The 14,425-nt window shown below is 54.6% G+C and overlaps 4 protein-coding genes across 4 annotated transcripts; 2 read left to right on the top strand and 2 right to left on the bottom strand.

The window, feature by feature from the left end:
• Positions 1 to 29: 29 nt before the first annotated feature.
• On the bottom strand, positions 30 to 905 carry Z517_10982 (uncharacterized protein; the record flags this gene model as incomplete). The annotated part of the gene is made up of 1 exon (XM_013424590.1): positions 30 to 905. One exon carries the CDS (start codon positions 903 to 905, stop codon positions 30 to 32), a length of 876 nt encoding a protein of 291 aa, XP_013280044.1.
• Positions 906 to 3,491: 2,586 nt separating this feature from the next.
• Positions 3,492 to 5,189, top strand: Z517_10981 (uncharacterized protein; the record flags this gene model as incomplete). The annotated part of the gene is made up of 1 exon (XM_013424589.1): positions 3,492 to 5,189. The coding sequence occupies one exon, from the start codon at positions 3,492 to 3,494 to the stop codon at positions 5,187 to 5,189; it is 1,698 nt and encodes a 565-aa protein (XP_013280043.1).
• Positions 5,190 to 5,360: 171 nt separating this feature from the next.
• Z517_10980 (uncharacterized protein) lies at positions 5,361 to 8,857 on the top strand (the record flags this gene model as incomplete). The annotated part of the gene is made up of 2 exons (XM_013424588.1): positions 5,361 to 5,705; positions 5,792 to 8,857. 2 exons carry the CDS (start codon positions 5,361 to 5,363, stop codon positions 8,855 to 8,857), a joined length of 3,411 nt encoding a protein of 1,136 aa, XP_013280042.1.
• Positions 8,858 to 9,671: 814 nt separating this feature from the next.
• On the bottom strand, positions 9,672 to 12,017 carry Z517_10979 (uncharacterized protein; the record flags this gene model as incomplete). Its single annotated transcript, XM_013424587.1, has 1 exon — positions 9,672 to 12,017. One exon carries the CDS (start codon positions 12,015 to 12,017, stop codon positions 9,672 to 9,674), a length of 2,346 nt encoding a protein of 781 aa, XP_013280041.1.
• Between the last annotated feature and the right edge of the window lie 2,408 nt (positions 12,018 to 14,425).

Raw genomic sequence — 14,425 nt, 5'->3', positions numbered from 1 at the left:
GAGGAAGAGGAAGAAGATAAAAAGCCCAATCATCCCATGCGTAGCAGATCCTCAAAGTCTGGTAACCTCTGCTTCCTCTTGGTCGCTTGTGCGGCGTTTTGGTTCTCGACGGTGTTGACGATCGTTCCGTCGGGCCCCAGCTCGTAGCCGTCGTAGAGCACGGGCGTGGGGTGGGCGACGGGGTTGGGGAAGGCGTCGAACTTGTCCGGTGACGTCGTCTTGGGGCCGTTCCATTTGTGCCGGGGACGGGGGTGGGAGGTCGGGGGTTCCGTCATGGTGGCAGAGAAGCGCAGAGCTTCCAGGTCGGCCTGCAGCTGGGCGATCTTTGTGTTGAGTCGGATGATGCTGTCGCTCTGCTTGTTGTACGAGCATAGCAGGTCCTGGTGCTTCTCGTTGAGCGTCTCCAGCTGGTACTCGAGGCCCTTGACGTGCTTCTCCTTGCGCTCGCGGAAGGCGCGCTGCGAGGCGCGGTTCTGCGCCCTCCGACGCTGGCCCTGCTCGTTAGCATGCAGGCGTGGCTGGTTGCCGAAGATGTCCCTCACCAGTTTCGAGGGGGGGACGATCGTCTGTTCCGAGTCGGTCGACAGCTGTGCACTGCCCTGTCGGCCTGTCTGGGGCTTGAACTCGGCAAAGGCGTCGAGCGTGTCGAGATCGGATTGGCTCCAGCCGTGGCTCGGGGGGAACATCCCGGGCTCGAGACCGCCGTACCGGAACACATCGCCCATATTCTGCGTCGAGGAACAAATGGTCAATATCTCCGCCGCCACAGCGCAGGAGCTGGCTCCCAGGGCAGGGCCGGCGTTGGGGAGACGTACATCTGGGGAACTCGAGTCGGAAGAACCGGCATCCACGAGCGACTCAAAGTATGAGCCACGATGAGCAGCAGCCACTGCGAAGTAATCCATTGTATCGGAGATTGTTTTCTTCTGTAAAGTCGGAGTGACAAGGTCTCCCTGATGTCTGTGATCTCTCCCTGAATCTCTTTTGATTATTGTAATATCCGATGATCCGGGCGAAATGTCAAAAAAAAAAAAAAAATAAAGCCGGCAGAGAATTGAGAGGTCGCTCTCCGCTTTATGTTGCAATGCTGCCGCAAACAGGTTTTGATTATGTAGGTAGGTATGATATGGGGAAAACCGACAGTCCGGCCAGAATGAAAAATGCAAGGCGGTCAGATTCGCCAATCCGAGAGGGTCTCTTGTGGTTTACATAAAGTTGCGTCGAGGGGTTGATTGGGTTGATCGGTGCCCTCGTTGCCAAAGGGGGATGTGCCCGAATACTCAAGTCCAAAGTGACTTTTTAGTAATGATGCGGCATCTGCCCACAACTGAATATGTACTGTAGTACCGAGAAGGGGTCCTCGTTATCGTCTGAAATTCTGCGATTTGCCCAATAGGCGAACCGGTCTTCGCTGCTGAAAAGGGGTTAAGACGAGTGGGAGTGTGGGCAGGGCAGTTCTCTTCTTCTGCTTCACGACCCACGTTTTACGCGAATTGGCCGGGAGTGTGAAAGAGGGTAGGGTTTTGTGAGCAAATGTCCACCCTGCTGCGCCAGAGGGAGGGTCTATATCACCCCGAGGGAATGGGTTCCAGGCACACCAGAAGAACGATCCAGGCTGATAATGCCGATTCGGAGGCGCATCAACGGCTGAACTAAGAGGCTGCACGCTTTCTTTGTAAGAAGCTTGGCATGTCCAAAGGCGGGGACCGTGGAGAATGACTAAGGCCGCCGGCCGTGGCTGTGATTGGGACACTCTGCCCAAGATCCACCCCCTTCCAATAATACCGAAGCACTCCGTCCCATAGGTAGGAACAACAGGCGTCGGTGCTTGACCTTACGAAGGGGCGGTCATTTTCCGAGGTGGCATAGTGACGAAGCGCAGGTGATGGAAGCTGGGGGATCGGGGGCTGACCTGGGATTATCGGCAGGCTTGTAAGGCTCAGGGGGTTCGGGAGCAGGGACCCTCGAACGAAGGATTCAAGCTGAAGAGACCTAGAGGGGACAGAAAAGCCCCCGCGAAAGAAATTCACACAAGTACCCTCCCTTCCCTGTGCATGGGTGGAATTCCACCGCTACTGACGAATAATTCCTGATATGAAACTGCCCAGAATTCTTGGGAAAGTGGGAACTTGAGGGATGTACCGAGTTGTACTTGTGACATGTACCAATATGTATTATTATTAAAAAAAGAATCTTTCTTGCCGCTGACACGCCCAGTAGATAGTGGCCCGAGTTCCTCTGAAGGATGCTGATAATAAGGGAGGCGCAATCCTGGTTACCTGCTCATAAAACCCCCTTTTATCAGTTCCGAAGGATCGTAGCCAAGGCCAACATGTACTGGGCGGAGCACGCGGCAGTACAGCTGCTCATCGATGAGAATACGCATTCACCGCCGGGACATATATATAGAGAGAGGGGGGAGGTTAGTCGCGAGCAGAAACTAAAGGAGGAAAGGTCACTAATGATTGGGGAGGCTGAAAGCCATTGGACTTTTGGTCGCTTCGACCATGGATTATTTGTCAGAACAACCCTCTTCATCCACGTACACCTCCACGTGCGCACTGTCCCTGTGCTTGCGACGCTGGACGCCTTGCCTAGTGGCGCCAGACAGCCGTCGGGCCAAGGTCTCCAACCGTCGGGGAGCTGAGCAGGGTGGCCAGACCCTAGAGCCTCATCGGCCCCATTTGTCGGACTCGTGTGAGGAACAGAACTCAAACTGTTAGAGCTTCGAGTTATCAAACTGAGATAACTTAGGTACCAAGGCTAGCCCCAAGTTACAGGGTTTTTCGTACCTTCTTGGGGCGACCCAGGGTGTTAGCATTTCGCTGATGTGCGGACATGTTTTGTTCTGGCAAGTTTTGATACATTTAGCTCGCCCCACTTTCCGATTTCGATGGACTTGGCAGACGCTAACCCTTAAAGAGATATCACAAGGCCAGATCTGCTTGGCTCGCGAACTTAGATGAAGCGCGGCCTATAACTAACTTGGAGCTCCCTTCGAGGTACTGATTCCTCCTCTCGACACCCTCCCTCCCGTTTTGCCTATCTCCTGTCTTTCGATATTGCCTCCCTTGGTGCATCTCAGTTTGAAGTATCTGATTTCGAATCCCCCCTGATCCTTCTGACCAGCCTTGTGGATCGTTCGACCGGTTCCTGGATCTACGAATATTACCTCAGTCATGCAGAACATTCTGCACGAGCCTCATTGAGAATAGTGCTGCTTAGCAAATCAGCTGTCCTTGTGAGACGACGAACTATTCGGCGATCAGACTCTAGACGTCCCCCTACGCGATGCTAATTGATCCTGCGGACTCGAACTTTCGGCCAGTCTTCAAGCCTGACCCTCGCAGCCTTCGGGAAAGCGGGATTTGGCCTCGCAAAAACCCGTCTGTAATTGGCGGTTACCGATCCCCGCGCCAGACATACTACAGTGTCAGTAATATTTGGTAATGCCTTAAACACTCGTGCAATGTGAGACGTGAGGCTTCATTATGCCTCCTACCACCAAGCAAGAGGTCACCAAGACCTTCACCTTCCTAAATTACGACAATCCAGATCACAGCGCCTCGCATCGAAGACTGGTCAAGTCGCACATCTCCAGCAAATACCGAGCCACCGTTCGCCAGCAGACTCAGCCTCGCTATGCTTTGCCACATCACACCAGCAAGGGCTCAGAGCAGGACTCTCTGCCCAAGCACACACACAAGAGGACACACAAGAGGACACACAAGTCCCTCGAATGTCAAGACGAATCGCCAGATCGCCGGTTGTCTCGCCCGCCTTCCCCACTGGAAGTCAGCTTCAGCGGTATACGGATGGACCCATTCAAATCCTGGCCGGGTCGAGAGACACCTGGTGTCACTCGCGCTCTCGACTACTATACTCAGGCGATTTCACCCCTCATGCAGCCATTGTTTCTGACGTTCAATATGGCCAACCCCTTGATGGTTTGGATGTACCCTTTGATCCTGTCACATGGAAGTGCTTATCATGCCGCGGTGGCGATGTCCCAGGCCTATTTGGAAAAGAGCCAAGCGCCATCCGCCACTGCGTCCTCTGAAGTCACATTCCACCGGAGAAAAGCTGTGTCAATCTTGTATGACCAACTTTCCCATCTCCGTGGTCCTCCAGACGATGGTGTGCTCATGACCGTGCTGGCTCTGGCATGCCTTGATGTTTTGTACGGCGAAGACAGAATCGCCAATCGCAAGGGACTGGCCATGGTGGTTGCACTTAAAGGAGGGCTTGGCAATTTGGGACTGCACGGACTTGTCAAGGCTTTTCTCGTTCAATTTGACTACTTCTGGATGCTCGAGACCGGGGCCCAGACCATCTTTCCTTTTCGGAAGCGTAAAAGCTGGAGAGCTTATCCTCAGCGCCTATTCAAAGACGATTTTCTGGCACTGCTCAGAACACTACCCACAGGATTTGCCGCCATCGCTCGACAGGGTACGTTCAGCCTGGATACCATTCGGATCCTTTCAAGAGTAAGCACTTTTCTCCAATTTAAAACCGCCAACCTCCCCCATTCTATTGAGGAAGATCCTGTTTCAGATGGCCAGGACTACCCAGACCTGTTCGAAGTATGTGCATCTCTGCAGTCATCCGCCAACACCGAGAATAGCTTGGAGAAGAACTTGATACTTGCGGTGATTATGCTCGGGTTCGACGTGCATAACCCCAATGCGTCGATTTCCCGGGTTGCCGCGTATCGTGGCTCGAGGCAAGAGTTGACTCGGTCACTTCCTTTCACGCAGGCGCAGACTCCGGACCAGAGAGGCTGCTTAATCTGGATCATGATGATTGTCATAAGATCTTGGGGCATGGAGCTTCCGCTGGCTCCTCCAGCAGTAGCTCTTAGTCGATGCTTCTTCACGCAGTTCCCTGGGGCGACATCCTGGGACGCCGTCGAGTCTACAATGCGTTGCTTTTTCTGGTACAATCCACTCACAGATGGACTAATGAACAGCTGGCAACATGCCTTGGATGCATTCCAGAAGCAATCATCAACCTGCGCTTCGGTGCCAGATGTGACGGGAATAAAGACACACAATCCCAACAGCTCATCTCGCCGAGTTATGAACAGTGGAAATTTATCAGAGACTACAGGAGAAGGTGCAACTGTGACTCTGACCCTTCCACGCATGTTGACATTAGACACATACCTAAATGAAGTACAGTCACTATAGACTATTTATATGCCGCGGGCCTTAGTGGTGTGGAGGGGGAGGGGGAGTTGTATACAAAGTCTGTATTGCCGCTTTAATATGTAATCGGCCCAAAATAAATTTCCACGATTATTCCCGCCGCTACACGCGCCGCGTCTTGATACATCTACCGAGTTGTTTTTTTCGGCTTCAATGGCGCCGCCACCACAGAAAGTCGGGCAGAAGCGCAAGGTCGGCTTTGACCAGGCTGGCCAGTCCGCGGCGGCACGCAAGCGACAGAAAAACCACGATGCTCGAGCCATCCCCGTGCAGCGCCCGGAGGCAGTGGTCTCTGCGGGCGGCGGGGAACTCAACGTGGCTTCCTTCGTCAAGGCGCGCGAGTTTGAGATCGAGGCCCTGGAGAGGAGCATGCGCAGGGCAAAGAAGCAATTGTCCACACGGGCGTTTCAACAAGTGCCCCGGCACATGCGACGGAGGACGGCCAGTCACAATGCCAAAAAGGTGCCGCGGAGGCTGCGCAAGAGGGCAGAACGTGAGGTCGGTTCCCCAAACCCCCCCGGCCTTGACAAAGTGCACGAGTCGCTGGCGTACTGACTAGGAGCTGACCAGGAGAATTATCATAGATGAGAGACGATAACACGCCGACGGTCACGAAGCGAACGCGAACCCCGTCACGGAGATTGAGACTGCGGTTGGAAACGGCCAAAGCCCTCAAGAGGCTCGGTCAGATACGCAAGACGGTGCGCCAGAGGAAGAAGGAATCCAAAGCCAACGCCCAGCAGCTCGACCCGGCGGACCATGTCCTGACCACGCGCGTGCCGCGGTTGAAGAAGAACAAACTGGCCGAGCCTCCGAGAGCGACGACGAAGTACAAGAGGAGGCAAGTCCACAAGACATGGCTGCCAACGCACCTGTGGCATACGAAACGTGCCCATATGACCCGGCCCACGGAACCGCTATGGAGAATATCCATTCCGTTGAGTCCTACGGAAAAGAGTTACAGACCAAGTCATCGAGCTGCGGGCAATCTGGGATGCATTGCCTGGGACACCAGCTATATGTCTACGGTGGCGTGCTTGGGGACAGAGGCGGCGCTCGATAGCATGCTGAAGGCACTCTCTTTCAGCCCACAAGGGCTTTCGCCAGCTATGTGGAAGAAGTGGAAGGCCGGTACCCGGTTCGCTGGTGGATGGGTCTCGGAACGTGACAACGAAAAGCGTCCAATTGCGCCGGTGACCGTGATCTGGTTCCAACGCCCTCGGGGAGAGACAGCAAGCTCTGGGGATGGCCAGGGGGGAGATCAGGCGGAAGTTGTCGCCAGCGAAGATCAGATGGACGTCCAGACGGCCGAAGGAGCTCAGTCTGCACTTCCGGAGGCCAAGACGCTGACGTCGAAAGGAAAGACCAAGCTGAGCCATCAAATTCTCATCCGAATCCATCCGTCTGCATTCCATCAGTGCTGGCAGGAGTTGTTGAAGGTTGCCAAAATGCAGAAACCGCAGGTTTTGATTGAAGATCTGCGGTTTGAGATCGGGAGCGTCGAAGTCCAGGGACCAGGCTCGACTGAAGCTTTGCTGGGTGTGATTCGGCCATTTCCCACGCATGTTGAAGCTGCGGAGTCGATGTCGTCGTCTTGGACCTCTCTCGCCGGACTCAACAATCCCAGCATCCTTCCCCAGAATGCTATGCTCGCGTTCGACACAATCGATCCCAGGCTCAATCATCCGCCCAAACGGATCAGGATCCCCGCCATCTCCGAGGCTACTCCTCTAGACGAGATCCTCGTTGCCTGGCCGCCAGACAAAACGGCCAAGTTCTCCGAGCTGCTCTCACACAAAGCACGCTGGCGGATCAGCAACACGCTCCCGTCCCAAAAGGCAATCAACCGACGAAGAGCGCTCGCACCGCCAGGCCATGTACCACCAGTAACGGGCAAAGACCCTAAAATCCCAGTGATCCTTCTCGCGTCGAGAGCAGAGAATGGCACTTCCAAAAACGCCCAGGGGACTTGGACTGTTCTCCTCCCGTGGACGTGCGTCGATCCCGTGTGGCGCTCGTTGATGTACTACCCTTTGTCAGCCGGTGGCACCCCGCGTTTCGGGGGCCTACGCCAGAAACAGCAGCTGTCATTCGAGCAAAAAGCACCGTGGTTCCCAGGAGATTTCCCCGGCACCGAGGCGGGCAAAGCCTGGGAGCGGACTGAAAGTGAGAAGCGGTTTGATTCGTGGATTCGACGGCCACCGAAACACAGAATCGCCTGGGATGCTTTGGACCTGGGTCTAGGAAGGCGTGGGGAGATCGGGAGAGGTTGGTCTTGTGATTGGGAGTATCTGTTTGAACAGACCAAAGGTTCAACAGGAGCTGAAGCCAGGGCGAGCTCGGAGCTGGCCAAAACCGCCTCGAAACAGACCAGCGTAGCCCCTCTGCTTACACAGCGACAGCGCAGAGCAGCCAAAGCCCAAGCAGCCCGGGACAGTGACCTCAAGGACCCAGCCCGCCGACGCAACACATCCAGTCCGGAGAGTGAATCAGAGCCGGATGTCATACCAGAACTTGTGGAAGTCAAATATGCCCAACTGTTACCGGGGCAGAGCGTCTCGTTGTTCAAGCAGGCGTCAAGCATCAGTCTCCCACCACTTCCCGTCCTAGTCACAGTCCGCATCACCCTGCTTGACAAAGGCACACCGTCTCCAACAGCCCGGATCTACCGCCTCCCATCATTACATAAACAAGGACCACCGCCCGGTCCTGGTCCTAGTGGGTCAGGGACAGTCGGAACGGACACATCTCAGGAGACTCAGCCACAGAGCTGGGATTCTGATGGACCGCCTCCAGCGCAACGTCTACCTACCCCTAGCTTAACGGAAACCTCCTCGTCATCATCGTCGATCAACGCTCGCGACCTTCGCTCCCTTTGGCTCGCTCTCGACCATGACCGGCTCAACGCCCAGGCCCAGTTGAGCAATGCGCGCCTCCCGAAGATCAAGACCAACAGATTCTCCATCCCCCGCAGCCAAACCAGCTACCCACGCGAGTCGCTCGCGAAGATCAACGTGCTGCCCAAGAACGCGCCCGAAGAGATTGTGAAGAATTTCGGACCGGACAGCGCCTTTGGGAAAGGGGACGGCGAGATGCCGCCGCCTCCGCCCAAGGAACAACCGACGACCTCCTCAAAGGATAAGAACAAACCCAGAGGAAAGAGCAAGGAGAAGAGGACGAAGAAGTGTGAAACACAGCCGAAGCCCCTCCTTGACGGCGACAGCCAGAACCACCATCCTACTGGTGCCGGCGCAGTACATAAAGACCCTGACCTCGACGCCCTCATGATCGACCCCTTCGCCCAACCCTCAGAATGGGACAGACACGTCCCCTGTCCCGACCCGGCTGACCTCATCGGCTTCGTCACCAGTGGCGGGTACAATCTCGCCGAAGGACGCGGCACCGCCATCGGGAGCATTTGGGCCCAGCGGGTCATTGACGGGTGGGAACAGGAAGACTTGACGACGCACTGTGATGGTGAGGTTGAGGGCGAGGGTGACGGCACGGGCAAAAAACAGAAGGTCAGGGACGGGGACGGGAACATTGGTCGGACGAGGATGACGAGGAGGGAGAGGAACAAGAGGTTATGTATCGTCCGCAACGCCGGCGAGAGTGTCGGGCGGCTGGGGCTTTGGGAGGGTTGCGCATGAATAGGACGGGATACCATACCATACCAGACCAGACCAGACCAGACCCAGGTAGGTACTTGTGGAGTTGAGTGTGTGTCCCTCACATGGACCGAGGATTTGTGTACAAAAACTTGACTACCACATGGCCACGCAGCGACTGTTCCCACCCAGGAGTGCTCGCACCTTCAGTAGGGACCTACCTACCTCCCTACCTACTATGTAAGTATCTAGTATTATGTAACCGGTTTCTGACCATGACCCGTGCGGGGAATTACTGATACCTCGTCCCTCGTCCAGCGAACTGTGAATGAGAAGACTCACTCTTCCATCCAGTCCGAGACATTACTCAGCTTTCAGCTTTCAGCTTTCACGCGGGCCATGCACCGAGCTAGCTAGGTAGGAAGGTAGGTAGGTAGGTAGACAGTAAGTGAATAAGTCATCATGGCTTCTTTTCTGCCTCTAATCTGTACAAAAGGAGCCAAAAAAAAAAAAGAGGCGGTTACTGCCAGGAACCAACTAACAAGAGGGGGTATCGTCGAAACTCCTTCTGAGCCCCATAAAGCTCCGGATCTTCCCAACAACTGCCCAATTTTGTCCAAAATGTCGCAAATGTCGCCATGACATGTCAAGAGAACCCAACTTGTTCTCTGCTGTCGTTCAGGTCGTGAGATCCCGGGTCTGATAAACCCCATTTCCACGCTGGTGTGGTATATGGTATATACTTCGCTTCCTTGCACGGGCTATGCCACTAAGCTCCTGTCCCCCCAATATTACATCAGCCGTCTCGTGGCATACCTTCAACTCTCTCCCATAAAAAGACTCGGTCAACACGGTGCTAAATGTGATAGTTCTCTGCGTGCAAGAATATCTCGTCCTTGCCAGAGTCCTTCCATACCTCACTCTGCAACCGCGCTACCGTCATCGTCACATCTGTCCTCATCTCCGGCGGGCCGCAGACATAAATACAAGTCCTGCGTCCAAATTCTCTGCTCAGACCTTTGAGCATGTACGGGATATCGGGTCTCCCGTACTCAGTCCGCCAACCATCTCGTCTGTGAGACGTGACGTTGGTAGGTAGAAAGGCGAACCGCATCAAGTTCTTTTGGAACTTCGTCGGCGTCTGAGGGAAGCCGAAATCGAAGGACCGTGTAGCATCGATCTGCGCTTGGGAGATGGTTGACACGTGTTTGTCGGCTGGGGGAGGTGGAAAGTATGGTTGCGCTTGCTCAGTGCCCGGCGGCGCAAGGTGACGCGGAGGAGCGACATAAGCTTGCGGGAGCGCGGTGATGGTGTCTTCAAATTCGCGCTTGAGGTCCGGTTCATGCTCCATCATCACGAGGGCCGAGTTACGCTTGGAACCTCCAGTGGCTTTGTCGAGAGCGTCAGCGACCTTGTCTCGGATACCACTGAGCCGGTGTTCCTTGGGCTCCGGCAAGGGTTCGTAGCGTTTTGCCGCCGTGATGAAGAAGTGGCACTGCACCGAGCCGGGGGGAGCGCATTCTCTGCATATCCGAAGCTCTTCCTTGAACCACTCCATGATGTCGGGCCGCTTCATGGCCCAGATCACGTGTACTTTGGAGGTGGTGGCCTTGCCGTCGCGCATACGCTTGATCAGGTCGAGCAATTGGCTGGCGATGGCGGTGATGCCGCTTCCGCCGGCAAAGAAAATGACCTGGTCGAAGGAGGCCATTTGCCGTTGCATACCACCGTACGGCCCTTCGATGAAGGCTCGGTAGGTTTTGTAAGGCCCCTTCTTGACTGACGTATCCAAGACTTTGCGAGTGAAGCCTGAGAAAGGTCGAAAGACCAGGGTCATATCCCGGTATTGCTCGCCATATTCTGAGGGGAAATCTTCACTACAAAGGGATGCAATGGTGAAGGGGTGATTCTCAAGGAGCGAAATCCCAGGCATTCTCAGGTATGCGTACTGCCCCGGCCGCCATCTCTTCTGTGTTGGGATAGTGACCTTGATAGCGTTCTCCGGTAGGATGGTGACGGCGGACTCCTCCCCAATGAGCCACGACGACCGAAACGGATTCATCCAGTTCAAGAAGAAGAGGCGGGTGAGTAGCGATACAAGCATCAGCGCCACTGTCGAGTAGAGATACGCCCACGATGTCAAGTAGTTGTGACAGTGCCAGAACATAAGCCCAATAAAGGCCCATGCCACCGGAATATGCAGGAGAACAAAGAGCTCGTATGCCTTGTGTCGAAGAATGGGGATCGAGTGCAGGGTGAGGAATATCAGGGGAGCGATGGCTGCAATGCCTGTCGTGTAGACCCAGTATTGCTGGGTGAAGTAGAGTTTGAAGGTTGCGTAGCCAGCTGGGTCCGACACCGATTGATACCAGTAAGGGACGACATGGATGATGGCAAAGATAACACACAGATAAGCTGTCCAGCGGTGAAGCACAATCAGTCTTTCAGCTCCAATCCCGGTCACAAACGCCACCGGGTTGGCCTTGTTGGCCAACATAACCACCCATGGCAGCAGCGAGACTGACATCATCCCGGCTCGAATTGCCAGTGGAGGAGATCCATATGACATGGAGGCGTACAAGAGCGGCCTGGGCAGAAAACAGTAGAGCATAGACGACACCAGGCATATGACCATGACCACGACAACTCCCAACGAAGGGAACGTAAACTTCCACCTCCCAACCTTGATGGCTGGGATGGGTCTGTAGAAGATCCACCGGAAGAAGGCGATTGTGTTGTTGAGTGGTGCAATGGCTGACACAGCTGCTTGCTGCTGTGCTTTCTCTGCCACCAGAGGCCCCGAGGATGGGAAGAAATGCCTCGTTGACCCTTCGGTATTGATACTCAGTGCACTGGGCAATTCATAATCGCCAAACCCTTGATTTGGCGAAACTCCCAGCGGGCTGATCGTCGAGGCAGAGTTGATGACCTCTTCTTTGTATAGAGCAGTTCGAATCTTGTCTCCCCAGTAGTAGTATAGCCGCTTGATCGTTGTGGTCACCACCAGGATGATTCCGATGTAAACGAAAATGAGGCCGTACTTGCCTGCCTGGTTGAAGGGATCGTGTTGAATTGCTGCGACGAGGGCGGGAGGCGTTGTGCTGTTTATGGGAATGTTTACCCTCTTGACCAGTTCCTCCATGCTCTGCTCAATCCCTCTTCCTGCCAACTGCGCCAATGCTTCCGACGACAGTGAAGACATCCTCGCTATACTATGAGTACCTCTCCCGGGGGGAACAGCAGTGTAGGGGAATTGGGAAAATTGGTCGAAAGTGGTCTCGTCAAGAGACACCCGTCGTGGTGGCCGTGTACGTGGGCTGAGGGCAGAGAGGCCTGAGGCCACACCGTCGAATCTATTGGATGTCTGTTCTTTTTCGCAGAGTGGTCATGGATTTTGCGACCGCTCAGTGGACCCGCCTTCTGAGATATTGCAGTTTTCGCGCACAAATGGTTGCTAAGTAGAGAAAGCCTGCTCTCTCAAGAAGACGAAGGGAACGACTGGCAGCGAGTGTAAGGAATGGCAGGACAGAGGAACCCAAAAGCCTCTTGGACGCTGGGAAGGGGAGGGATGGTGAAGGAGGGGGGGCGAAAGCTGCGATATAGAACTCTGGGGTCATGCAGAAGAAGACATTGTCCAGCATCGAGGACTGAGCAGCGTAGTGGTGGTGGTGACGAGAAGCAACGGCCGCGCGTGCGAGAGCGTTTTGCGCACCCCGCTACTCACTGTCCTCACGGTGATATCAACCCAAACGAGTAACAACAAGAGCAGCCACTGAGTTGAGCAGCAATAGTTGCACTGGAGAAGAAGAGCTATCGAGTCCCGGAGGTCTTGCATTTCGTGCATGGTGATGCATCTCAGCGGTACGGAGGGAGAGTCGGCGCTTCGACGAGAGCTTGCATTGGTTGTGCGGTGAGACCAGAAGTTGCAAACATGATGGACTCGACGCAGACGAAGTGGGGGTCTGGAGCGGACCGAGTCCCTTCTTTTGAGCAGTCACACAGCACGGTAAGCGAATAAGAGGCGCAGATGGAGCGAAAAGCACGACGAAAAGCATTGCACGGGAGCGAGTGATTGGATGGAAAAGGTGATGAGCCAGGAACAATTGCATGAATTGGCGCAGAATTCGAGGCTGCGGACAACGATCAGCAATTGGGTTGTCGGATGAGCTGTCATGTCAGTCTCGGCGACCCTGGGCGGGCGCTAGGGGCACTCTAGGCATCGCTAGGCATTATCCTCACAACCAATGGACGACCGTATAATGTAACCGCCCAGGTGTGACGGCCTGGAGCTCGCCCCCGGGAAGTGCTTGCAGCCCCGCCAATCGTCCAACGAGCTTGAGCAGCGCCCGAGATGCTGCAGGGACCTTGACACCTGCTGACACCCAACCACAGGGCAGTATCCCACTTCCATCACCCATTGTCCACATTAGCTTGATTATTTGACTCTCCACTCACCCACACTGAAGAAATCCAACTCAATTCTTCCCTCTCTTCTATCGCCCTCTCTCGACTGCAGTTTTGCTGTGATACGGAAACATCGGCATGCTGCGACAGCCAATGTCGAGGGTTCCAGCCTCTCCAACCAATTCAAGCCCTCTACGACTATTTATGTTGCAGAGTACTTGTGATATAAACGTTGTGCTCAAGGAGACTACAATGCCATTCATCGCCAAGCTCACAATATTCTCCGAATCCTCCGAGTAGGTGCGCTGAGTGATCCTGGCCCCTCAGCTGTCGATCGTTCGTGGATGTCATCCCATGTCACTCTTCTCTGGCAAATGAAGTCGCGCTTACTCGTCTGATTACTCTCGGGATGACCACGACACACGTCGTGGCGAGAGCGGCAATTGTGTGAACACAGTCTGCGGTCACCCTGCCATGAAACGTGCCAAAGTACGAGTGCTCCTTGGTAGAGAAGGATGTGCTCCCTCATAACCGGCCACACTTTTCTGGCTGCGCCTTGGTGAAAGACAAGTGGTAAGGGACTGGCTCGCAAGATCAAGCTTTCAGATAGAAATGGCCTTCCGATGCTTCTGCAGATCTCTCACCATGGGCACTCCGGAACTACTCGTATAGGTCTTGAGCAGATGATCATTTGGGTAAGCGTCCGCCTGTCTCGCACTCTACTCGCAGATCCCTATAAATCCGTCCGAAGCTGGATGCTGCTCATAGCTTAGTACTTACTCGTACGATACAAAGTACCCAAACCCCCCAAGATCCGGAGTTCTGATTCCGGGTCCAAATTGAAAGCATTCCAGCGTGACTACACTCATCCTTGTAGGCTCGGCGAGGCTGCAGATGGTAGACGCCAAAGCTAAGCTGGAAAAGAGCTCTTCGTCTTCTTCCGAGTGTCAACATCCCATGCAAGGCTCGCATGCCGCAATATCTGGGGCCAAGAGCTGGAGGGTCTTGCCGAAGCGCCCATCCAACCAACGCAGTTGTTGCTTAAAAAAGATTTGGATACCAGTTAGACTTTTGCAGCACGAGTTGTTGACCACCAATTCGGATAAAGTCTCCCACATGGGCGTTTCGACATGACACCAGTTGTGGTCTGTGGGGGGAGTTAAAAAGGAGACAAATCCAAGTGCGAGACGAAGCGCCTCTCTCAAG

The sequence above is a fragment of the Fonsecaea pedrosoi genome, assembly GCF_000835455.1.
Source record: "Fonsecaea pedrosoi CBS 271.37 unplaced genomic scaffold supercont1.7, whole genome shotgun sequence".
Taxonomy (NCBI): Eukaryota; Fungi; Ascomycota; class Eurotiomycetes; order Chaetothyriales; family Herpotrichiellaceae; genus Fonsecaea; species Fonsecaea pedrosoi.
The sequence above is the reverse complement of the archived record's forward strand: the minus strand, read 5'-3'. Positions and strand labels throughout refer to the sequence as shown.